Source organism: Talpa occidentalis, unplaced genomic scaffold (assembly GCF_014898055.3).
Source record: "Talpa occidentalis isolate TD23 unplaced genomic scaffold, MPIMG_talOcc4v2.1 talOcc4.3, whole genome shotgun sequence".
Classification (NCBI taxonomy): domain Eukaryota; kingdom Metazoa; phylum Chordata; class Mammalia; order Eulipotyphla; family Talpidae; genus Talpa; species Talpa occidentalis.
This window is the reverse complement of record NW_023603184.1, coordinates 151736512-151759389: the sequence shown is the minus strand read 5'-3', so window position 1 is coordinate 151759389 and position 22878 is coordinate 151736512. Positions and strand designations below refer to the sequence as shown.

The following is a 22878-nucleotide window of genomic DNA, read 5'->3' as shown; positions in this document are numbered from 1 at the left end:
TTCGTCAGTCTGCCTGCTCTGTCCCCCGCTCTGGCTCTGGTGAATTCTCTCACCCTCCTGCGCTTCTGACTGTGCCCAGTGCTTGGATAAATAAATAAATCTTTAAAAAAAAAAAAGATGAGAGCTGGGGAGACGCGGGGTGCAGGAGACCCCACTCTCACCCCCGACGCGCAGCCAGTCCTGTGTGCTGGAGTCACCTTTATTTTACTGGATGAACACGCACACACAGAAAGGCCTGGAACACGCACGACGGCTCAGCGGGCCGGCGCGGGGACACCCGGGAAGCACGCTCACGGGAGAGGCGGACACGAGGCAGGACGCAGAAGCAGGACAGACCTCCGCAGGCAGGCTGGGGGGCTGCGAGGGGGGCTGCGAGGGCCGGCGGCGCGGGCTGGGGCGGGGCCGGCTCAGAAGCGCTGGGGCGTGTCGGGGCTGACCTTGTGCAGGTAGATCACCCAGAGGATGAAGAGGATCATGGACACCCAGATCCACGTCTCCTCGCAGGCGTCGGAGCGCGGCCCGCAGCAGCCCGGCCCGCAGCAGAAGTCCTCGCGGTGGAAGCCGGGGCCCGCGCGGTGGGACCGCGACCGGGGCCGCCTCCGCTTGCGGTAGTAGCGAGCGACCAGGGCCTCGGCCAGGGGGCCCCTGCGCTTGATGACGTCGAAGACCAGGAAGGGGAGGGTGATGGAGCCCTTGCTCATGGACACGGGGTCGTCCCTGGCGGCCGCGCCCCGCACGCGCGCCCCCTTGGCACGGCCGGTCATGATGTCCTGGCCATTCACGTCATCAGTGAAGATGAAGGGGAAGGTGATGGCGCCCTCGGCGTCGCTGAAGGGATCCTTGCCGGTGAGGATGGTGGCCAGGGACAGGGGGAAGGTGATGGAACCCTCCCCGTTGTCCATGAGGCCGATGATGTAGGACACGGGCAGGGCTTCGCTGGCTGGGGTGGACATGGCCCCCCGGCCTTTGAAGATGAAGCCCCTGACCTCGAAGGGCTTGGCGTTGAGGAGGATGCCCTTGCCCCGGAAGACGGGCTCCTTGATGCTGATCGGGAGGCCTCGGCCCCGCGGCGCGGCCATGGACTTGGCGGGCAGGTAGATGGAGCCCTGGCCGATGGGGAGCAGGCCCCCCGGGCCCACCGTGAGGCCGTAGTCGCGCGGCCCCTGGAGCCTGGCCGCGCCCACCAGGGAGAAGGGGATGGTGACCACGTCATCCTCGCTGAAGAAGGTGCTGCTCTTGGCCAGCGGGCTCCGGATGAAGTCAGACACGGAGAAGGGGATGGGGAGGGAGTTGGGGGCGCCACCCCGGGCCCGCTCCACCACCGGGCCGCTGCTGAGGCTGAGCAGCTGCTGGCCAGAGGCAAGGGCCGCCCAGCCGCTGTCGCTGTACAGCGTGTACCTGCCCTTGATGGTGCCGGGCGTCTCGGCCTCGGGGCCCCAGGCGGGGTCCAGGGGCTTCTGGAAGAAGCAGACGCCCAGGTCGCAGGCCTGACAGCGCTCCCCGAAGCAGACCTCGGGGCACTGGTCTGCGCTGAGGCCCTCGCGGTAGCAGCGCTGCAGGATGAAGAGCACCAGCTTGCTGAGGAAGAGCCGCACGTTGAGCAGGCTCACCTGGCACTGGGCGGCTGCCTCAGCCGGGCACAGCCGGCACTGCTGGCCCCAGACGCGCATCTTCACCAGCCCCAGCCGGCTGGCTGGGTCCCACCACAGGTGGAAGAGGATGTGCACGTGCGCTGAGGACCAGCCCCACTGGCAGCGGCCACACTGCAGCCTGGGGAGAGAGGTGGGGTGAGCGGGGCAGGGCGAGCGGAGCGGGTGGGGGGGGCGGCCACCTGGGAAGCAAGCGCGTGGCGGGCCCCATGGCCGTCTGGGAGCTGTTGGTGACTTGGGGCTGCGTTGTCTTGAGCAAGTGTCACCCAGAACCAGAGATAGTCCGGTCCCGGCGAGGGAGGAAAGCAGCCTCAAAGGCCAGCAAGTGGGTGCTTAGAGGCCAGACAGGGGCCCTGAGGGAGGGGCCCCACGGGGTAGGTGCTGGGGGTGGCGGGGGGAGGCAGCAGGTGCAGGGAGGGCCGCAGGAGAGTCCGCAGTGTGCGCAGGACCCCCTGGAAGCAGGTCCCTCCTGGAGCCAGCTGGGGGCCGCTGTCCCGGGCCACGTGGTGGCCTCCGGCCAAGAAACTTGGGCTGAGACACGTGTGCTGTTGGTGTGCGCACGGCTCCCGGGTCGCGCCCTAGTGCCCGCCACTCCATGGTGCTGGCCACCCTGCCCTGCGCTCGGCTGCAGCCCCAGGCCCGAGCAGCACCCACAGTTGCTGGCCTCCACCGACTTCAGGTAGACCCTCCCACAGCCGGGCAGCCGTGTGCAGAGCAAGCCTGTCCCCAAGGCTGAGGCCTGAGTCTGACCACTGGACCGGCTGTGGTCCTGGCCAGCCTCCAGTGCAGGCCGACTGAGGGCCACGCCCAGCTACCAGAGCAGCATCCACCCCACACCAGGCCCCCCGGTGGCGGATGGGAGGGCTGTGGTGTCATGCCAAAGGGCAACTGCCCACCACCCCCGCTGGGAGAGTGGGTGGAGGGACACCGTCGCCATGACAACAAAAAGCAAAGCTCATGGATGACCAGGGCCATTAGGCTTCCCGGCCAAGCCCCTCTGCCCTCCACCCAGCTGGACAGCTCCCCTCTCTGGGACCCAGTGCCCCCCACTCTGTGCTCCCAGCTCCCCAGGGCCCCTCGGCCCCCTCAGCAGCGCGGGCCTGGCAGTGGCCAGTTCTCGTCGCCATAGAAACCAGGAGATGCCGCAGTGAGCGAACAAAGCCCTTGGTGTGGGGGCGAGTGTGCCTCACCCCACTGACCCCCCCAGCTGGGCTGCAGGGGGTCAACTCTGCCAGGCAGGGTCTCTGCTGAAAGGACTCAAAAGCCATGGCCCCCCGGCACCCCACTTCCCAGAAGGAAAGACAGCACCCAGTCCACCACCTGTTGGGGGATGAGACCAGACCAGGGCCTGCCCCATTCCCACCCCCCGCGGCCCAGCCAACCACACCACAGCCAGACTGCACCTGGGGGAGGGCTGGGGGAGAGTTGGGCAGCCCCCCCGTGACCCCCCGGGCCCAGCAGCCCCCACCCACAGCCGCACCTCGAGAGCCCCCTGAGCCGGTACTGGTAGCCAGTGCTGTCCAAGTGCCCTGCAGCCAGGTCATCCTCAGCCAGCAGCTCCCAGGTGTCCTGGGGCTTCCTCTTGGCCATCAGCTGGGCCAGGGTGCGGGCCCACAGGTCCACCCCGTCCATGCTGGCGCAGTGCGGTCTGACAGCCGGCTCCGGACGCCAAGGAGGCAAGCGCCCCTGCCGCCAGCCAATCGCCACCTTGGCAACGGCCCGTCTCCATGGCAACCGGGGCTGTCTGGGAGAGCTAGAAACGGGTCTTTTCCCCTTGGCCTTTTGAACATTTTTCATTACGCAAGCAACACATTTACGTTTTTAAGAAAAATTAGAAAGACAAAAAAGAAGAGACGGTGCAATAAAAAGGCCCAGATCATCCCTGCGGACGGCGGCGTGCCAACGGCGGCGTGCCAAGGAGCGTGTCCCTTATCAGCACCAGAGGAGCCCATCGAGGCCCGCCGTGCCCCCCGCAGGGCCGGCTGCCCTGCCCGGCTGCTCCTGCCGCTGGTCCCCTTGAGCGCCTGCTGTGGCGAGTGTCCAGGGTTTCATTGTTCTCAAACTTCTGTGGAGGAAAGCCCGTTCCCGGAACAGCACAGGACTGCCGGAGTCGTCCAGCCTTGGGCAGCACCACAGAGCCGGTCCCCGGGGCTGTCCGCGCCCCCCAGTCACACACACCTCCCAGCGCCACTTGCACCCTGAGCTCCCCAAGGGTACTCGGCCGGCTGCCCTCACTCCCGGGAGAGAGCTGGTGGCGTGGGGTGGGTGCCGCTGCCTCTGGGGCTGGTCGTGGACTGTACCCCCCCGCCATGCCGGCAGCAGTCAGGTGAAGCAACGAGTGAAATGACGGCCAGGTGCCAGGAAGCACGGGAGCCGAGGCAGCATCAGGAGGCCACCACGTGTGGGTGGTCATGCCCAGTCTCACCCCCAGTGGCTCCACAGCCTGCGGTCCCCAAGACCTGCAGGCAGCTCAGCATACAGAGGCCGGTGCCCCGCCCCAAAGGTGGGGAGGGAGCAGTCCTCAGGGCCCCCCCTCCAAGACAGAGCCGTGACCAAGCCACACCCTCTTCCCAAATGGGGACCTGACAGAACCAGGGCTACGGGCACCCCCTCGCCCTCCAGGCCGATGCCACAGGGACTGGCTGGCTGCTGTCCCCGCTGATGCCGGCCGACAGCCCTCTCCAGGCTCTGGAGCCACTGCCTACCTGGAGCAGCGCCCCTGCACCCCACAGCCTGCACCCCCACATCCCCCACCGGGCCTGATCCTGGCCCATCTCTCCCTTTCCCTGACTGGCTGGTGTTCATCGACCCGTCCTCATCCTACCTGACCTGATGCCGCTGTTTCTAGCCCTTGGGTGGTGGCCCCAGAATTCCCACCTGCCAGCACAGTGTCCACTCGCCTCTGCTCGCTGAGCATGCTGCCTCTGCCGCCGCGCAGGCCACAAGCCCCCTCGTCCCTGCCATCTGCCCTCATCTGCGTCCAGGTGCAGCCAACCCACCAGCCAGGCCTTGCCTGTGCTCCTCACTCCTGGCTCTGTGGGTCTGACATGTGCCGAGTGAGCACTGCACTGGGGTCTGTTCTGGAAGATTCCATAAGGTGGGACAGGGGAGGTCAAGCTCCAGTTCTCGTCTCCACCCCCAGCGGGAGACAACGGCCATCCATGGGCAGCCCCAGGCCTCGAGCCGCCTCTGGCCTGCCAGCCTCTAGGGGCCTTTCCAGAGGGAAGTCAAGCTGCAGCCACTGTTGAAGACCTTGTTTCCTGCTTTGTCGGTGGCCATGGACGGCCCCGGACGCGCAGCAACTGTGGGAGCAGGCGGCCTTTCCGTCTCTTGTTATTTGGGAAATGCAGCATTTTCAGGCTCTCGCAAGCGTGACGTCACTCGCACGTAGGAACGGCTTCCAGCACGAGACAAGAGACCACAGCGCGGCAAGGGGAGGATGGGTAGGACGGGGGGACGGGGCGGGATGGGGAGGACAGGGCAGGACGGGGGAGGATGGAGAGGATGGGCAGGACGGGGAGGACGGGCTGGTGCTCACCGTGGGGCGGGAGCTGCTCTGCCATCTTGGAAGAGGCCTAACCGTCCTCAAACACAGAGAAACAGACTCACCAAAGGCCCCACAGCCCCCCTGGGCTCCTGCCTGAAAAGCAGGGCAGCTGCAGCGCGGCCAGCGGCGCCCACAGCGCGTGGGGCCAGAGCAAGGGCAGGGCATGGGCCGGCCACCCACACAGGAGCGGTCAGCCGCCAAAGGGTGAGGTTTTGCCAATTGTGCAGAATGGAAGGAGGTTGTAGGAAATGAGATAAATTACGAAGACGATGCTTATTGGATGATTCACCTGCCTGCGCGGCAAGGGAGGGAGCGAAATGGACAAAGGGACCCCAGAAAACGAGAAATGAGCGAGCAGACCAGGACACCCTGAGGGCAGCACAGGGGCCACGGAGGAGGCCCAGGAGGGTGGAGCAGAAGCAGGAGAGAAAGCCCTTTAGAATGTACATGCGCGTCTGGGCTCCTGGGCCACATGGGAAGCCTGGACAGGAGAGGCCCGGCCAACAGCAGGTCTCTTCTCGCATGTATGACAGACGGTGGAAATATTTCCTTCACGTTTCTAAAATTTGGTTCTTAAATTGGGCAAATAAATTAACCGCTCTTTTTCAACTTCTGGGAAATGCTTCAAAAACAGGATAGAACAGAAAGTTTTTATTTGCAAACTATTAACCATTTCCTGCTCTAACCTCAGAAGCAGCTGTGAATCTCCTGCCACCTGCTGCCTGTCCCAGGTCCGCTGGCGCGGACACATCGCCCGCTGCAGTTTCGGGGATTCCTCTGCTTCCGCGCCCCGCTGCCCTGCCCGCGAATGGAAACCTCCCACGCGAGTCTGGGCGCTGCCTCGCCGAGGGCCCCTGTCGCCCTTTCCATCCGCACACCGGCGCCCCACGCCGCCTTCCCAGAGCCCCTGCTCCAGGGCGCAGACACCGCTCTGCCCGGGCGCCTGCCTCGCCTGCCTCGGCGGCCATTCCCAAAGGCTGCAAGTGGCTTCACTTGGTCCCGCAGGAAATGGGTGGGGAGCCAGCTTCACCCACAAGAAGGAGCGGCCGGACCCACAGGCCAGGCAGCCCGCGCCCCCTCGCCCAGCCCTGGGCAGGCCTGGTGGACGAGAGCGCGGCCTCACACACACTAGCGCTCCCTCAGGGCCCGGCATGCACACTGGCCAACGTCCACAACGCTGCCACGGACAGCCCGAGAACACCCGTCCCTCTGTGCCCCCTGGGAGGACAGGGCGGGGGCCAGGCGCCGCGGGGCAGGCAGTGGGGCCCTGCGTGGTGGAAAGCCCGTCTGGGCACAGGTGGAGGACACAGGCCACCCCAGGGCTGAACTGGCACAGCCCCCCCCCAACCCCACACACACCTGGGACAGGGAGCCTGCAGGTTCGAGGCTGCCCCCCAAGCCAGAGTGTCCTGGACAGAAACCAGACAGGGCAGGGGCCTCAGCGGGGCAGACCCGCAGGGACCTCCAGGCCACACCCTCCTGTGGATGCAGGAATGTGAGGGGACCGGAGCATCAGTGTCTAGCAGCCCCCCCGTACCCCCACCCCCATGCACCATCCCGGGGACCCCTCGTGTGCGAGGCCCATCCCAGGGCAACCGCCCCCGGACTCGCTCCTGCGCAGCGTGCGCCCCCGCTGGCTGCCACGTTTGAAGGTTTGATGCGCTTTTTCCACCGGCGGGTCCTTTAATGTCCCTCCACGCCCAGCGCAGCTGCGGTTTCTGTCTCGGCTGCAACCTCAGGGCTCGTCAGTAATATCAGCACTTTCAGCTTTCCTGTTTGCCGTCGGCCCGAGGCGGCGAAATCAGTGAATAACCCATCGTTTCACCCACGTCCGGCCACCCGACCCCCGCCCTGAGCGGGCTCCTGAGACGCCGGGGCAGCAAGTGGCCTGGACCCCGAGGTGCCATACCCCGGGGGTGCAGGCCCCCAGCCCCCTTCAAGAGGGGAGGGGCTGTGGGAAATGCCCAGCCCCGGAGCACCCAGCGGCCCCCTGGGGCAGGGGTGGTGGGCGGCTCCCACAGAGGTTGGCCAGGCACTTGCGGGCTGTGGTGGAGCCCGAAGGCACTGAGGGGAGGTGGGGAGACGCGGGGCCCCCTCTCTGCAGCCTCGAGCTGAGCCCAGAGCGGGAGGCGAGCGCCCTGCACCCGTCCACCTCCTCTACCCACTATCTCTACATCTCCCCGACCTCCCCGTTTCCACCGCTGTGCTGTCCCGCTCGCCCTCTCATCCCGCCTCTCCGCTCTCCCCACACTCGAGGAGGAAGAGGAGGCGGGGCTGGGGCGGGCCCTCTGCCCTGACCCGGGAAGTTTTCTTTGCTCGTCACCTCTGGCTGCTCGAAGAAGGGACTCTGGCGGCGGGCGCTGGGGCATGGGGGCCCCGCGGGCGCTCAGGCCACTGGTCTGGGCCGTGCTGCAGCTGGGCTGGCCGCCAGGATGGCTCCTAGGTAGGTGGGGTCTGGGGAGCAGGAGGGCCTGGGAGCTGTGCGGCTCTGGGCAGGTGACATGCCCTCTCTGAGCTCCGCTCCACCTGCCCGCTCACCTGGCGGGAGTCCCGCCGCGAGGCAGGCAGGTGTGTCCAGCCCGTCCATGCAAGGGCGGGCAGAGCTGCGCCCCTTTCTGTGGGATGGGAGGGCCGAGCTGGCCCCAAGACTGTCCACAGTGTGGACTGTCTACTGGGGGCCAACAGATCCTGTCAGAGTCTGAGGGCTGGGGCAAGGAACCCCACGAGGGGCTCCCCATGCCCGTGGCCACTATGCCTGCTGGCACCTCACAGACCACCCATCAAAAGGACCGGGAGGCGGACATCTCCGCCCAGGGCCCGTCCTCTCGGCCTTGCTGGGCTTGGGCAGTGTCAGCCATTGCCAGGACCAGACAGGTTGTGTGTGTGTCCACGGGCCTCGGGGTCCTGGGCCACTCAGAATGTCCAGGCAGCAGCCCTGCCCCCTAGCAAGGCCGTTCTCCAGGCTCTCTGGCTGCACCACACTAGTTTCCATGGGCACGGGACTCAGTTCCCCTTCTGTGGGGTTTTTCCCCCAGGCTCTTCCTCACCCCTGATGTTCCTCAGCCCCTGTCCTGGGGAGCAAGCAGGCAGGAGCCATGCCGGGGCTGCTGGGGCCTGGGCAGGGGGGCCAGTGGGACATCCGGGGTTCTGGGAGGGCGCCCGGGGCCCTGCACAGCCCTCGGCACGTTTTTCAAAGCCAGGTTTGTCTCATCGGTTTTGATTTGTGATCTGAGGAGCCCATTGTGGATTTGTGATCTGAGGAGCCCATTTGGAGCCCATGGTGAGGTCACCCCCAGGCGCTGGGCTAGGCCTTCCGCAAACACCCCCACTGGCCAGGTCTGGGGGTGCACTCAGCGCTTCTCAGGGCTTCTGCCCAATGCAGACCCTCCTCCTTCCTGGCTCAGGGGGCGCACCTGCCCCCTTACCTAAGACCTCCTGACACCTCCCGGCGCCTCTGATCCTGGCCCATCTCCCCAGGGGCACCCAGGTGTGCGAGGTCCACCCTCAGGGGTCCCTCGTAGGGGGCCTTGGGGACCCCACAGCAGCAAAAGCAGCAAAAGGCCCTCCCTTGGAGACAGCAGAGGCTGTGGGTCGTTGGGCCCCGGCACCTGCCGGATGGGTCCAGCACCACTTATGGACAGAACCGCACACTAGGGAGTGGCTGCCGGAGCGGCTGCAGGCCCCACTCACCTGGCCCAGCCGGGCTGCCCAGACCCCTCTGATCTCCCGGGCCCAGTGGGCAGCCCCTCACCAACCCGTCCCCAAACAGGAAAAAGCTCACGTCCCTCCCGACCTGCCCCCTTCAAGCACCAGGAAAATGGCTGTGGGGACAGAGAAGGGCCGCCACGCCCATGCTTCCCCGGCCTGCGAGGGGCGCCTGGGCTCCCACTCAAGAACACCCACCTTCATCCTGCACCCTGGCCAGGGCACCCAGGACCCTAGGGTGTATCAGCAATTGGGGCATTTGAGAGCACAGCCAGGAGCATGGTGGCCCCAAGGGCACCAGAGGCAGCAACCGAGGGGCCCGGGGCCGGGACAGGGGGGCCGTCAGGCAGGAGGGACGGTGGGGGGGCGCCGTGGCTGCCAGGACAGCCGGCTGCCCGCAGGGCAGGGTCTTTGGGGGGCTTGGCAGGCAGGGCTGGCGGCAGCGTGGACTTGGGAGGGTGGAAGAGCCATTTGGGGTGGTGCTGTCTGGACTGGAGAGGGTGCCTAGGTGCTGGGGGGAGGGTGGGCAGAAGCAGCCCCGGGTCAGTGTGCCCCTGAGCTGGTCCAGCAAGAGGGTCAGCCAGGCTGCCGGCCGCATGGCACCGCCGTGGGCCCCCAGGAGCAGCGAGGGCCTGGCGGGTCTTGCTGAGGGGTCCCCCACTGCCCTGAACCCCAGCTGGCTCACAGGTGACCACCTCATGTCCAGCCGGCTCCAGCGCCTGTGTGGGGAGCTGCGGGCGTGTCGGGGGCCTTGGTGGGTGACCTGCGTGTGTGAGTGTGGGTGTGTGTGGGGAGGTGGGCCCTGGCTGGGGGTGTGGGGGCATCCCTGCAGGCCCAGCAGCAGGACATCCCGCCTGTCCCTCCTTGGGGGCCCTGGGCGCCAACTGCCCAGAAGTCCTGACCCCAAGTCTTAGGAAAGACATGGAGGGCCCACCCTGACCCGGCCGGGACTGCCCCCGGGGGCTGAGCCCCAGCTCTGAGTTTGTCCTGCGATGGACAAACTAGCTGGGCTCTCCGTGGGACCCCGGCCCAGTCAGCCCCGCGTCAGGGTCCCCAGGTCCCACTCTGCCCCGTGTCGGGGTCCCCACTCTGCTGGAACAGGGAGGAGAACACCAGGCAGGAACTGGCATGGCCAAGGGCGCAGGGGCAGGGGGCCTGCGGATGGGTCACTCAGCACATTCTCTGTCCACCCCCAGGCACCCCTGAGGGGCCCTGCAGCCCCCCCACCTTCTCCCCAGCCAGGCTCTCGGTGCCCGAGGGGGGCAACGCCTCCTTCACCTGCAGCCTGCCCTGCACCCCCCAGCACCCGCTGCTCAACTGGTACCGCCTGGGCCCCGGCAACCGGAGCACCAAGCTGGCTGCCTTCCCGGAGGACCAGAGCCACCCGGGCCGGGACTGGCGCTTCAGTGTCACGCAGCTGCCCAGCGGCCGGGACTTCCACATGAGCCTTGTGGGCGCACAGGCCAGCGACAGCGGCGTCTACATCTGCGGGGCCATCTACCTGCCCCCCCGAACGCGGATCACAGAGAGCCCCGCCATTGAGCTCACCGTGACCGGTGGGCTGGGGCCCGGGCGGGGAGCACGCAGGGGAGCCCCGGGCAGTGAGTCCCCAGAACAGGGGAGCCCCAGGCGGGGGGCGGGCGGGGCTCCCCAGGCTGTGTGCAGGACTCTGTCCCCTGCCCCTTGAGGCTGGGCGCCCCACAGACACCCCTGTCCTGGTGGAGGGCACTGGCTAAGGGGGACAGGGGGCTTGCTGGGAGCTGCCAGCTGGGAGGGAGGCCCTAGGGACACAGAACAGGAGGGGACAGGACCCCAACTCCTCGCCCCCAAGTCCTGACCCTGAGCCCCAGCCTCTGCCTCCAGAGAGAGTCCCCCAGCTGCCCACCGAGCACCCCAGCCCCACACCCAAGCCCGCCGGCCTGCCACAGAGTCTGGTGGTCAGCGTCGCTGTTGTGCTGGCGGCCGTCCTGCTGCTGCTGCTGCTGCTGCTGGCCTGGGGCCTGGCCGGCGCCATCCCAGGAGGCCTGCGAGGTAAGGCCTGTGGGCCCGCCCTGCCCCATCCCCCAGGTCCCTGCTCTCCCTGCCACCCAACCGTGAGGACACCCAGGAAGGGCAGGCCTGGGTCCCTCAGGGGCCCGTCCCAGCCGTCCACCCGGTGCTCCGGGAGGGCATGGGCGGGGGCTGGGGGGGGGGGGTGTGCGGGGCACGGCAGGGACACTGGTCCGGCATGAAGCGGAACCTCGGGCTGAGCCGCCCTGTGCCGGCCCCGCCGCCAGCGGCACCCCGGCCACATGTGAAGGCGCGTGTGGTCACACCACAGCCACAGCGGCCCAGCCTGTGGGCGCGCAGGTGCAGCAGGGGCCTGGTGAGGCAGGTCCCCTTTCCACTGCCCTGGGGTGGGGCTAGGAGGGAGGGCCAGCGTCCTGGCGCACCAGGGCCCAAGGGCTGGCCCCCATGCCAGCGGCTCCAGGTCGCAGTCTTGGGGAAGGCACCAAGTGCGGGCGCGGACAGAGAGCAGAGGACAAGGCCAACTCGCCAGCTGCGGCAGCCTCGCCCCGCTGGGCCGGGCCCTGGGGGTCTGCTGCATCTGTGCTGGCCAGCGTGGACACCCACCTGCCATCTCCACACTGCTTTCATGGACACGCAGCCCCTGCACTGCCCGGGAGGGGTGGGGCTGGGGCTGGGGGCTGCTCCGAGCAGGCAGCCAGGCCCCACTCAGGTCAGCTGCAGCCCAAGCAGGACACGCAGAAGAAAGGGACTTGTGGAGGCGGGCGGGGGGCCCGGCACCGCCCTGATTGCACGTGTGCCTTCCGCAGGGGCCTGCACCAGCCGGAGCCAGGATGCAGCTCTGGTGAGTGCCCGCTCCTGGGCCTGAGCCGCGGGGGCAGACTCCCTCTGCCCAGCAGCCAGTGGCGCCAGGAGAGCTGCCTGTGCTGTGCCTGGGAGTGGAGACACCAGCCCTGGGAGGTGGAGGTCACTGGCCTGCCCTCTGCACCGCGTGTGGGGGCGGAGACGGCTCACCCGCCCACTCTCCCCCAGAAGGAGGACACCCCAGCCGTGCCCGTGTTCACCGTGGACTACGGAGAGCTGGACTTTGAGTGGCGAGAGAAGACTCCGGAGCCCCCAGGCCCGTGTGTCCCTGAGCAGACGGAGTACGCCACCATCGTCTTCCCTGGCCGGCCCGCGCCCCCCTGCCGCAGGGCCTCCGCCGATGGCCGCCCGGGGCCCCGGCCTCTGCCGCCGGAGGATGGACACTGCTCCTGGCCCCTGTGAGCCACGCCCTGGCCTCGAGCCCCTCGCGGCCTCCTGAGAGCCTCGTGGCCCCTTCCGGCAGTAGAGCAAGGAGGAGAGGATCAGGACACCTCTGGGGGTGCAGCCCTTCCTGCTGGTAGCTGCCCGCAATGGGGAGCACCAGAGCGATGGCCAGGGCAGGACACCACTGGGACGGTGGTGTTGAGGGGCAGTGCCGGCCCTGCTGGCCCGGGTGCACCCTCACAGGGGCCCAGGCCGTGGCGCAGAGGGGAAACTGAGGCAGTGCAGGGATGGGCAGGGCTGCAGTCCCAGCTCTGGCCACCGGGCCCCCAGGAGCTGCTTCTCTTGGGGACCCGCAGCTGCTGGGATCCATCCGCTGCTACTCGAGGCACCCCCGGCTCTGCCGGGGCGGGTGGGCTCAGCGCCCCTCGTCAGACCCCTCGTCACTGGTCAGCACACGCTGGCAGGCTGTCTTGGACTGGAAGGCCAGAGGGCGCCCCGTCGGGACTCAGAGGGCTGTCCCTCACATCCCTTCCTCTGTGTGACAATTAAATCAGGACACAGCGCTGGAAAGGGTCCCAGTTCCTTCCGCGGTGGGTTGGGGGGCTGGGCTCAGCGCTGGCCTGAGGTGAGGCTGGAGCATGGAGCGCGACCTGTCGGCAGCCCCGTGCTCAGCCTGCCCAGCCTCCACCCAGAGTTCGCAGCACAAGGCCCTCGCCTCTGCCCTCCCCCCACACACCCACAGCAGCCATGGCTCCAAGTCCCTCTGGTGCTGGGCGGCCACCAGGCTTCCCCCCAAGCCCTTCCTGGGCCCCACCTGAAGCCCTTCAGCCATGTGCCTATGCCACCCCGTCTGGAGCAGCACGGGTGAGGGGTTGTGCCGGCCGTGGGGGCAGCACCAGTTCTGTCGGGGAGAAGCAGCTCCTCCCCCAAGCACCCGGGTCCTTGAGGCTGGTTCTGGGCGCTGGAGGGTGGGCACCCCAGGGAGGCTTGTCCCGCCCCGCACCCAGGTGTGCGCACCCAGCCGGCCACTCCTGCGGGGCAGGGGGCCAGTTCCAGCGGGAGCACCTTGCCTGAGGACATGGCCCTGAGGCAGAGCCACATGGGGTCAGAGCTGGGAGGTGGGGTCTGTGCACCTGGACCCCCAGGGCCTCAGCGTAGGCAGCGAAGGAAGACCATCCCCCGCACCAGGCGAGAAGCTGCTGAGGGGCACAGGTTAGACTGGCCTTGGGGGGCGAGGGGGCGAGGGAGGCGGGGGGGGGGCTGCGGGGAGGGGGTTGGAGATGCGGGTGGGAGTGCGGGGCGGGGGCACAGGGCAGGGTTGGGGGCCGGGTGCATGCGGGGTGGGGGGAGCAGGGTTGGGGCGCCCACGCGGGCAGACACCCGTGCTTCCTAGATTCACTGCAAGTTTCACGATGAACCCGTGAAAACCCACATTTGCGCAGCTGCAGGGCTCAGGGGGAGAAGCAGCTGCTGTGGCCGGCTCAGGGAGGAAGTGGGAGCTGACGGTGGACTGGCAAGGGCGCGGGGGCCACGCCCCAGGGCAGCACGGGCGCAGCACGTGGGGCGGCCTTCGGGATGCCCTCACTGGCTCAAGGTCAAGGCCCACGAAAGGGAAGCGAGGCCACTGGAGCCCAGGACAGCAGGGTAGCAGGTGGCCGGCAGCAGAGTCTCACCCCAGGCCTGAGAACACCGTGGGGAGGGGCCAACCCCCACACACGCGGCCCCAGTGGGGCTCAGGCACCCCAGTTATTACAGGCAAGCAGCACCCCTGTCAGACTGGGGAGAAGGAGGCCAGCAGCAGGTGGGGAGCAGCCTCCGCCCAGGATGGGGCCAAGGCCCGGCGGAAGGGGGCCGGTCGCTCTGTTAGGGGGCAGTTTCCTTTGGCCAGGGGAAAATGCCTCCCAGGTGACTGGCAGAAAAACGGGAAGCCACAGAGCAGAAGGGATTCTGGCAGTGGGCGGGGAGGAGGGGGGCTGGGGTGCCAGAGGCCCCGGCCCTGAGCCACCTGAGGGCGTGGGGGGCGGGGACACCGCAGGACCCCGGTGTCAGAAGACAGAGGATTCGCTTGCACCTGGAGACACCCCACGCAGAGCCCTGAAGGAGGACGAGCTCTGAGAGTGTCTCAAAGGGTGAGGCCACGGGCGGGGGCGGGGGCGGCACGATGTCAGCACCCCGGGCCCTTCCCGTCAGCACCCCATGCTGCCCCCACTCACTTTTTCCGCCGCCCACGCCCGCCCGCCCGCAGCTCAGGAGAGGCGGTTTCAGTGGGCCAGGGTGGGGGGTCCCGCCCCTGGGCTTGTGGATGAGCCTGACACCAGCAAAGGGCTCCAGGTTCTGTCACCAACCCTGAGGGGGCCCCTCCTGCCGCCTACCACCCCCCCACCCTGCAGAGGGGCCACCACCCCAGGACAGAAGCCCAAACCCTCTGGAAACCCAGCTGCGCCCGCGGCCGAGGTCTCCAGGCTGAGAGAGACGGCGCTTCACAGGGGCCTCACCTGGGGCACCAGCTGGGCAGGGGTGGGGGGGAGGTTGGCTAGGGGCGTGGGGAGGCTGGGGTGCCAGGCTGGCCCCGGGACCCTCAGCTCTCAAGGTTATATGAATATCGTCATCCACTTCCTTCGCGCTCTGCTTAGAGTTTTTATGACCATACCGTTGTCAATTTTTTTAAAGATTTATTTATTTATTTTATACAAGAACCGGGGTACAGGCCAGAGGCGCGGGAGAGTGAGAGAATTCACCAGAGCCAGAGCGGGGGACAGAACAGGCAGACTGACGAAACGCACTGCTGAGGGGAGCAGTGGGCGCGACAGGAGAGGTCTGCGCGCCATGTGGGACCCTCCCCGGCCGGCTGGGATCGAACCAGCGAGGCAGAGGCTGCGGGCAGCTTCGCAGCCCAGCGCTCACCCGCTGCGCCCCCAGGGGAAGCCCCACACCGTTGTAAATTAATGGAATTTATTAAGTTTGGGGCTTAAGGAAAAACTGAGCAGACGATAAGTCGTCCCCACGCCCACACAGCCCTGACGTCAGCGCCTCGTCACATGGCACTGGGTCAGCCCGCCGCATGCCTCCTAGGCCCCATGGGCTCTGCTCAGCCCTGAGAATCCCTGGGGGCCCCCGACTCACAACACTCCAGCCCCCGCCCCGCACCTCCCCGTACCCCGGCCCACATCCCCCACATCCTCCCCTGCCCCCGCAGCAGCCACCCCACACCCACCCCACACCCCTTCACATGCCCCCATGGCCACCTCCATCCCTCCTGTGCCCCTCCCCGTGCCCCCATCTCCCCTCCTCCTCTCCCAGTGCCACCCCCGCACCCCTCCCTCCCACCTCCCTGCACCCCCACCTCCCTGAAATCTTCCCTGTGCTCCCAGATCCGCCTGTGCCCCACGTCGCCCCAGGCTCCCAGCACCCTTCCCATTCCCCCCTGCACCCTTCCTTGCACCCCTCCCAGCGCCCCTTGCCCCCCTCACCCCTTCCAGGCCCTGGCAGCGCCAGCCAAGTGCTGTCCTCACGGAGACACGGGTCCCACGGGAGCCTGGGTTTCCCACGTGCCAGGTAAGTGCCAGGCCTGGCACCCGGATCTGGTTCCTGGAGAAGCTGCACAGCCCCCAGGGGGCTTCGCGCCCACAACGCCCCACCACCACCGTGGCACCCCTGGCCCCAGGGCCTATGTGGTGGGTCACGTTTCCCTGCCGACAGGTGGCCTGGGCGTCCTTCCTGCCCTCACTGGCCGGAATAAACTAATGACTTTGAAACTCTCGATAAGAAAACAGACGTGCCAACAGGCCGCGCGAGGAGGCGACGAGCCCGACAGACGCCAGAGGTGGCTGGAGACCTGCCCGCAGCTGCCGGCCGGGCACGCGGGAGCCCCGCTGGGCCTGGCTCGCGCGCTCTTTGCTGCGTCCTGTTGCCGGGACCTTCTTCCTGGGCGCTGCTGTCCCCCGGGGGGCGCACACCGGCCCTGGCAGCCGCCTCCCCAGCACCCGGTGCACTTAAATTACGGACTTATGGGATTTTTCAGTTTCAATAAGTTGAATTTTTCCAGGAATTGTTTCATCTCAGTTTTCAAATGTGCTGGCAGAAAGCCACTCCTAAGCCCTGTTGACGGCGTCGCACGTCCAGACTGCGGCCCTCCCGGCTCCAGGCCCCTCGCCCACCTCGCGCTCAGCGCCAGGCCTGCGGCACCCCGGGCACTGCGCGTCCTGGCCAAGGGACTTGGGCTCCTGCTCAGCCGCTGCGCTCGTGGCCTGCCAGGTCAGCAGTGCCCACCAGACACCCGGCCAGGCCCTCCCAGCGCTGGCCCACCCTGGGCTTCATGCTGTGCTGACACGATTAACTCCAGTCACTTCTGGCCCCTGTGGCTAATCCTTGGAGCCATGAGTGTCTTCATTTCCAAACATAGAAGATTTTCAATCATCTTGTTTCTGTCCCTAGTTCAATTTTACTGTGATTTTCCATCTTTCGGGGTCTGTGGAGACATGGCTTCAGGGCCCAGCAGGGTGTCAGTTTTGTGCCTGTGTTTGAGAAGACTCATCTCAGGCAGCCCTGCCTCCTGCCCCAGCTCCTTCTCTGGGCTGAGGCGCCTCTGCCTCCGGCGGGATTTCCACTAGCGTAGGCCCTTCTCCGCCGCTGTGGGTCTGGGTTCCCGCTCAGTCTGTCCATTTTGCTTTATAAATGAGCCCAATATCAGGGCAGGCCCCTCTGCGCGCTCCCGCCTTCCTAGTGCTGGGAAGCTCTTGGCCCCAAGCCCTCGCCTTCCTGGCCCACCCGCTGTGCGCCGCCTTGGTGGGCTGGGTGGGGCTATTTTTGTCCCCTCATCGGAACACACCCCGACTGCCCTTGGCATCCTGTCCGTCCACGTGGAAGGGCCGTCGGGATGTTTGCTTCCCACTCGTCTTACCAGTTCCACATCCACTTTCTCCCCCTCCTCGCCTGCTGGGGTTGACGGCTTCTCCCCAGCCTGGCCATCGCCCTGCGCTGCGCGTCTCCGTGCACACCGGGGAAGACTCCTTCCGGAGGCATGGGCACCCTGAGTGCGCTCACCCCACTTTTGCCTGTGGTGGCAGCTCAGCCGCTTCGTCTGTCTTCACCCGCCTTCCCTTGCATCCTCCCTGGCCAGACTCAGGCCCATCCCATCGAGGCTCAGCACCCCTCCACCCTCCATCAACCCCTATCTGTAATCGAGCCCTGAGAGCTGGGGACACTACTGGCCGGTCCAGGTGGGACGGGCTGCAGGCCGTAGGTGCTGTGCAGGCTGTCCTCCCGCCTCGTCCTCACACCACCCCCCTCCCTGCTCTCAGAGCTCAGAGTCCAGAACGAGGGCAGACACAGCCAAGCCATCGCCCAGAGCCACAGGCAGATGTGCTGCCGTCCTTGGGGGAGGCCCCTCGGGGAGAGGCGGGAGTACACAGGACGCCTGGGGTTTTGAGAGGTCCTGGAGCGGCTGTGACCTCCACAGGGAGGCCCTGCAGAGTCGTCTGGGAACGCAGGGGCACACCCAACCCTCCCTGCGCGTGGTCATGGGCGGCTCCAGTTCCTGGGGAGCCATGGATGCTTGGGGGCTCAGGGGCGCTCTGGAGGGCAGGGAAGATGGGGCGCTGTCCTGGAATCAGCCCAAGCTGTCGAGAATCTGGGGTGTCCCAGAGATACCCCCAAAGTGCTTGTGGAGAAGCGACCGTGGGGGGCCAGGGGACAGCTGAGACAGCTGCGGTGGCCCCCAGGAAGGAAGGAGAGAAAGGGTAGCCAGAGGCGGGGTGGCCCTGGCAGGCCCCTGCGGGCGTTCTGCTCTTTCTTTATACTTTTCTACATTTCCCGAGTTTACTGCACTAGCCTGTTTCACCTTTGAAACCAGAAATGAAGACTTTAAAAAGAAGAAATAAGAGGCCCTTCGTGAGGACACAGGAGGGTCGGGCTCCACACTGCCCCCCATGCAGGTGCCCCCAAGAGGAGGCAGCACCACCAGGCCCTCCCTGCCCCCCAACATCTGTGCAGGAACCCAGGACCAGAGCCCCTCCTGAAGCCCGCACTCCAGCCAGGCCTGGGGCTGGAGACCGGCTTCCCTCCTCCAGGCCTCAGGAGGGCCGGCAGCGCCCCCCAGGCTTGTCCACAGGGCCAGGTGGCCGGGGCCGCACGTGCTGCAGGACCTGGAGCAGAGAGAACAGGCAAAAGGAGACCTCCTCGTAGGACACCCTGGCCCCACTCTCGAACAGGCAGGCGAAGGTCAGGGTGCCCTCGGGGGACGGCCCGACGAGCGCCAGGTCAGAGTAACCACTGGGGCCCTCGTAGATCACCCAGGGCTCGGTCCAGCTCTGAGGGTCCAGGGGTGACCTGCTCAGGTGGATGCCCATGTGGAGCCGAGCCCTGCGCCCCGCGGGGTGGGAGTACAGCAGCCACGTGGGGCTCTGGGATGGGGCAGCAGGGGGCCTGGGCAGCAGCAGGGTGGGGGTCCCCTCGTCCCCACCCAGTCCAGGATCCCGGTCCAAATCCTCAGGGCCGCCCCCACAGGGATCCCCAGCACCCTCCTCTGGGGCTCCCTGCACCCCAGGACAGAGGGGCACAGGGCGGGAGCTGCTCTTGGTGCCCACGGGCCATCCCTCACCCCAGGGCCCGCTGGAGGGTGCGGCCGGGAAACCCACGATGCTGCCCTGGCAGCCCCGGGCAGTCTCAGGCAGGGTGGGCACCAGCTCTCCGGGCAGAAAGGAGGTGCCCCCGTCGGCGCTGAGCGCCTGCACGCGGCTGCCCAGGGGGCTCCGGGCGTTGCAGTAGACCACGGCGCCCGCGCGCCCGCCGTCCACCATGGCCAGCTGGCACTCGCCCGAGCGCAGGTTGGGCACGAGGCCCCCGCGGTGCCAGGTGCGGCCGTGGTCGTCACTGTAGAAGGCGAAGGCGTGGGGCTGGTCCTGCAGACGCGGCCGAAGCACTCGCGCCGGTCCACGCGGTAGGCGTAGGCCGGCACCAGCAGGCGGCCGGAGCGCAGCTGGACGCCGTGGCCCGGCCCGACGGCGAAGGTGGCCCAGTCTGCGGAGAGCGGGGCCGGGGCTGGGGCGGGGTCGCGACTCTTCCCGGGCGGGGGAGGGCGACGGGCGGAGCCGGGGGAGAGACCGCCCTTGGGGAGGCCCCGAGCCCACGGCCGGCCCCGGGCCGCGCTCACCCGCCTCGCCCCGCACCAGCCGCTCCGCGCGGCGCCCAGCCCGCCCAGCACCGCCCGCGACGCGCAGCGCGGAGAGCCCGGGCCGCGGGGGCCGCGGGGGACCCCCAGCCGCCTACCCTGCTGGGCGCTGCCCACCGCCTGCTCCGTGAGGTCCCGCGCGCCGCCCCAGGTCCGGCCCCCGTCGGGCTGCTCACGCAGCACAGGCGCGCCGCGTTCCTGCCCGAGGCGATCTGCGCGGCCTCGGGGGTGCGTCCGCGCACCGCGATGAACAGGAGGAAGACGGTGGCCGTGCGCGCGTCGTGCACCGGGCAGGGGTTCATGGACCGGTGCTCCTCCAGCGCCGCCGTGCCCAGCACGAGCGCGGGGCCCCACTGCGGGGAGCCCCCGGGGCGCCTCAGGCCACTGCGCGCGCCGCCCGCGCCCCGCGCCCCCGCCCGCGCCCCCCGCCCGCGCCCCCGCCCCGCGCCCCCGCGCCCCCTGCCCGCGCCCCCGCGCCCCCCGCCCCCCCTGCCCGCGCCCCCGCCCGCCCCCGCGCCCCCCGCCCGCGCCCCCGCGCCCCCCGCCCGCGCCCCCGCCCCCGCGCCCCCGCCCGCGCCCCCGCCCCGCGCCCCGCGCCCGCGCCCCCCCCCGCCCCCGCCCGCGCCCGCGCCCCCCCCCCCCGCTCCCGCCCCCGCCCCGCCCCCGCGCCACCCCCCCCGCGCCCCGCCCGCGCCCCCGCGCCCCCGCCCCCGCGCCCCGCCCGCGCCCCCGCCCGCGCCCCCGCCCCCGCCTGCGCCCCCCGCTCCCGCCCCCGCCCGCGCCCCCGCGCCACCCCCCCCCCGCGCCCACTCACCCGCACGGAGCCCCCCGCCACCGCGCCCCGCCGCTGCACCAGCCGGTGGGCGTGCGAGTCGTCGGGGCTGAGCCGCTGCTCCGCGAAGGCCAGCAGGGTGGGCCCCGGGGGCACCGGCAGCAGCGCCGGCACGCGGTAGGTCAGGCCGGTCCGCTCGCGCTGGAACAGCACCGTCCGCGCGGGCGCGCGCGGGGCCCCCATGCTCTGAGGGCGCCTGCGGGGGGCGGGGTGAGCAGGCAGCCCCGAAGCCGCTCCCCGCAAGGCCACCGCGCCTCGACCGCCTGGGGCAGCTGAGCCCCCGTCCCTCGGCCCAGGCGGCTTCTCCCGCCCTGGCCCCCGGCCTCCGCGCCCCTGGGTCTGGCGTCCGCCTGTCCTCCCCACCCGGAGAGGCGCAGCCCCAGGGGAGCAGCCTGGGGGGGAGCCGGGGAGTGTTCCCTGGCCTGCCCGCCCTGCGCCTGCCCGCCCTGCCCCGCGGACCCGCCAGCGGGGGACGGCCCCTAAGTGGACAGCGGCCCACAGCGCAGGCGCAGGGCCTGGGGTCCCCAAACAGGACCCCAAACCCGCAGGAGTCAGGAAAAGACACAGAAACTGACCCACCACCCACGCTCGCAGGGGCACACGCAGACGCTCGCAGACACTCGCAGGTGCACACGCAGGCGCACACTTGGGCGCACACTCGCAGGTGCACACTCAACGCACGCGGACACTCGCAGGTGCACACTCAGACTCACGTGCTCCTGGGAAAGAGAGCGCAGCTGCCGCCCCCCTTCCCGCGCCGGCCGGGGGCACCAGCCCGGGGGCACGGCCAGGAGAAGGGAGGGTGCGAGGGCTGAAACCAAGAGGGCGGCCCAGTGGGTCACCACAGGGGCAGGAGGCAGACAGTGGCCACTTCTGAGCCTGCCCGGCGGGGGCGGGCTGGGAGAGGGTGTGCGCGTGGGGGCAGGTCCAGGCGTTTGAGCCGGGGGTGGGGACATTTCAAGCAGTTCGGCCTGATTCAGCAGGGATCAAAGAAGGCACTGGCTCAGCTCCCACTGAACAGAGTGGTGGGGTCCCCAGCCCCCGAGATGTTCCCACAGGGCCAGGGCTCAGGCCCCACCCCCAGCCCTGCCCCGGCCCACAGAGCCCGGCCGCCCCCCCAGGGCGGTCAGCCCCCGCCTGCAGGCAGCTCATCCCTGCACATCGCTGCTCCCAACTCCCTCTGGCAGACCCCCCCCACCCTGTGCCACGCCTTTCTGGAGGCAGGGCGGAGCCTCTGGTGGGGTGCATGCGGGTGCACAGGGGTCTGCAGTCCAGACAGCCTTCTGACCGGGGGCAGGACCGCCCGCCTCTCCGGCTGATTTGCACGAGGGTAGCCAGGGGGTGGCCGGCCCCGTGGAGGGGTGTGAGGGAGGCTGCCCAGCAGCGTCGCAGGCCCTGGGTGCAGAAGTGCAGGGGCAGAGGTACCCAGGGCAGCCAGGCCGGCAAGGGCCAGGAACACCAGGCCAAGGAGCAGCGGGGCTGGCCCCGCAGACGGCGCAGGCCGGAGGTTCGCAGATGGACACGTGCAAGCTTGCTCTCATGCCAGGCTTGCTGAGGCTCCCCTGGGCTCCCAGCAGACAGGCCCTGCCCCAAAATCTCTGGGGCAGCAGCTGGCCTTGCCCACTGCCTGCTGAGCCCCGGGACCGCCCACCTTCCGCCGCCTCTGGGGCTTCTGAGAGTGGCCTCTGTGTCCTAGAAGCCCCGGACCCGCACAGCACTCAAAGGCCAGCTGTGTCCCAGCAGGGAGCAGGTGCGGGCGCCTCGGCGCCCACCCTCCACCCTCCAGGCACGGGGGGCACAAGGAGGACATTCTCTGCACTTGGCTCACTCCTGGCCCTGGGACCCCCGGGCTGGTGTCAGCAGAAGCACAAGGCCCAGCCCGCCCCGGACCGAAGACAGCGGGAGAGACAGAGGCGCCACGGCAGCTGGTCACTGCTCTTGCTGCAAGGGGACAGGCTGCTGGGCACTGGCCAAGCCTGGTTTACAGAGCCCGGGGGACGCCCCCAGACTGACAGGAACTGGCACTGCCCAGTGTGGCCTGTTGAGCCGGGTCCAGGGGCTGGCCTGACCAGGATGCCTGCCTCCCAAGGTTGCTGGCGCCCAGAGAGGGGGACCTCAAAGAGAACCTGTGCTCCTGGCCTGGGCCCCAGGAAACTGGACCTTCTGCATCAGCAGGGGCTTGGCCTGATCACCTCCTCAGCCTGGACCCCCAACCTGGACCCCGCTCACACAGGCCTCCCAGGCTGCACGGCTGGCCGCCTGCCCCACCCCTCCGGCCAGGGTACTCTCTGTCCTTTGGACCCACAAGCAGAGCAAACTCAGCAGCGGGCACTGGCACAGCATGGTGTGCCCGGGCAGGGCTCCCAGCTCTGCCACCCCAGGGCTCTGCCTCAGCGCCGGCCCCAGGCCAGGACTTTGGAAGCACAGCCCTTCCCCGGCGGAGCAGGCCAGGCCAGGCCCACACCCCTAGATCTGCCCCAGCTCTCTCGTCCCGGCCACCACTTGGCCAGGAAGTGGCCCCCATGGGCCCCGTACAGCCTCTGGCTAGCGGCTGAGGGTCCACACCCACCAAGAGCAGCCCAAAGAGGGGCAGCCAGAGGGGACAGGGCCCGTCTCACCTGGGGGCTTGGGCTGGGGTCCAAGGAGCAGCCGGCACGCACCGGGCTCGGGCGCAGGGCTGGCAGCTGCAGGCAGGAGTGCCTGCATCCCTCAGTGCACTGGG

The 22878-nt window shown here is 68.7% G+C and overlaps 3 protein-coding genes across 4 annotated transcripts; 1 reads left to right on the top strand and 2 right to left on the bottom strand.

The window, feature by feature from the left end:
* Window positions 1-407: 407 nt before the first annotated feature.
* On the bottom strand, window positions 408-3296 carry RTP5 (receptor transporter protein 5 (putative)). The gene is made up of 2 exons (XM_037522194.2): window positions 3130-3296; window positions 408-1770 (listed from the first exon to the last, which is right to left on the bottom strand). The coding sequence occupies exons 1-2, from the start codon at window positions 3279-3281 to the stop codon at window positions 408-410; spliced, it is 1515 nt and encodes a 504-aa protein (XP_037378091.1). The 5' UTR covers window positions 3282-3296.
* A 4267-nt stretch (window positions 3297-7563) lies between these two features.
* On the top strand, window positions 7564-12174 carry PDCD1 (programmed cell death 1). Of its 2 annotated transcripts, XM_037521950.1 has the most exons (5): window positions 7564-7639; window positions 10098-10457; window positions 10765-10932; window positions 11718-11752; window positions 11941-12174. In XM_037521950.1, the coding sequence occupies exons 1-5, from the start codon at window positions 7564-7566 to the stop codon at window positions 12172-12174; spliced, it is 873 nt and encodes a 290-aa protein (XP_037377847.1). The 2 variants fall into 2 exon arrangements, with proteins under 2 accessions (XP_037377847.1, XP_037377848.1); XM_037521951.1 differs by lacking the exon at window positions 11718-11752 and having other exon boundaries at window positions 10765-10948; window positions 11934-12174.
* Window positions 12175-18219: 6045 nt separating this feature from the next.
* Window positions 18220-20339, bottom strand: NEU4 (neuraminidase 4). The gene is given in 5 exon segments (XM_037521949.1): window positions 18220-19051; window positions 19054-19173; window positions 19423-19491; window positions 19494-19677; window positions 20139-20339. Coding segments are annotated over 5 exon segments (1398 nt in total). The 3' UTR covers window positions 18220-18227.
* Between the last annotated feature and the right edge of the window lie 2539 nt (window positions 20340-22878).

Excerpts from the sequence above, each read along its gene's own strand:
- RTP5 (XM_037522194.2), bottom strand. The coding sequence starts at position 3,281 with ATGGACGGGGTGGACCTGTGGGCCCGCACCCTGGCCCAGCTGATGGCC. Across the intron at positions 1,771-3,129 it reads CGGCTCAGGGGGCTCTCGAG|GCTGCAGTGTGGCCGCTGCC; the intron begins GTGCGGCTGTGG and ends CTCTCTCCCCAG.
- PDCD1 (XM_037521950.1), top strand. The coding sequence starts at position 7,564 with ATGGGGGCCCCGCGGGCGCTCAGGCCACTGGTCTGGGCCGTGCTGCAG. Across the intron at positions 10,933-11,717 it reads CATCCCAGGAGGCCTGCGAG|GGGCCTGCACCAGCCGGAGC; the intron begins GTAAGGCCTGTG and ends TGCCTTCCGCAG. Across the intron at positions 11,753-11,940 it reads GGAGCCAGGATGCAGCTCTG|AAGGAGGACACCCCAGCCGT; the intron begins GTGAGTGCCCGC and ends ACTCTCCCCCAG.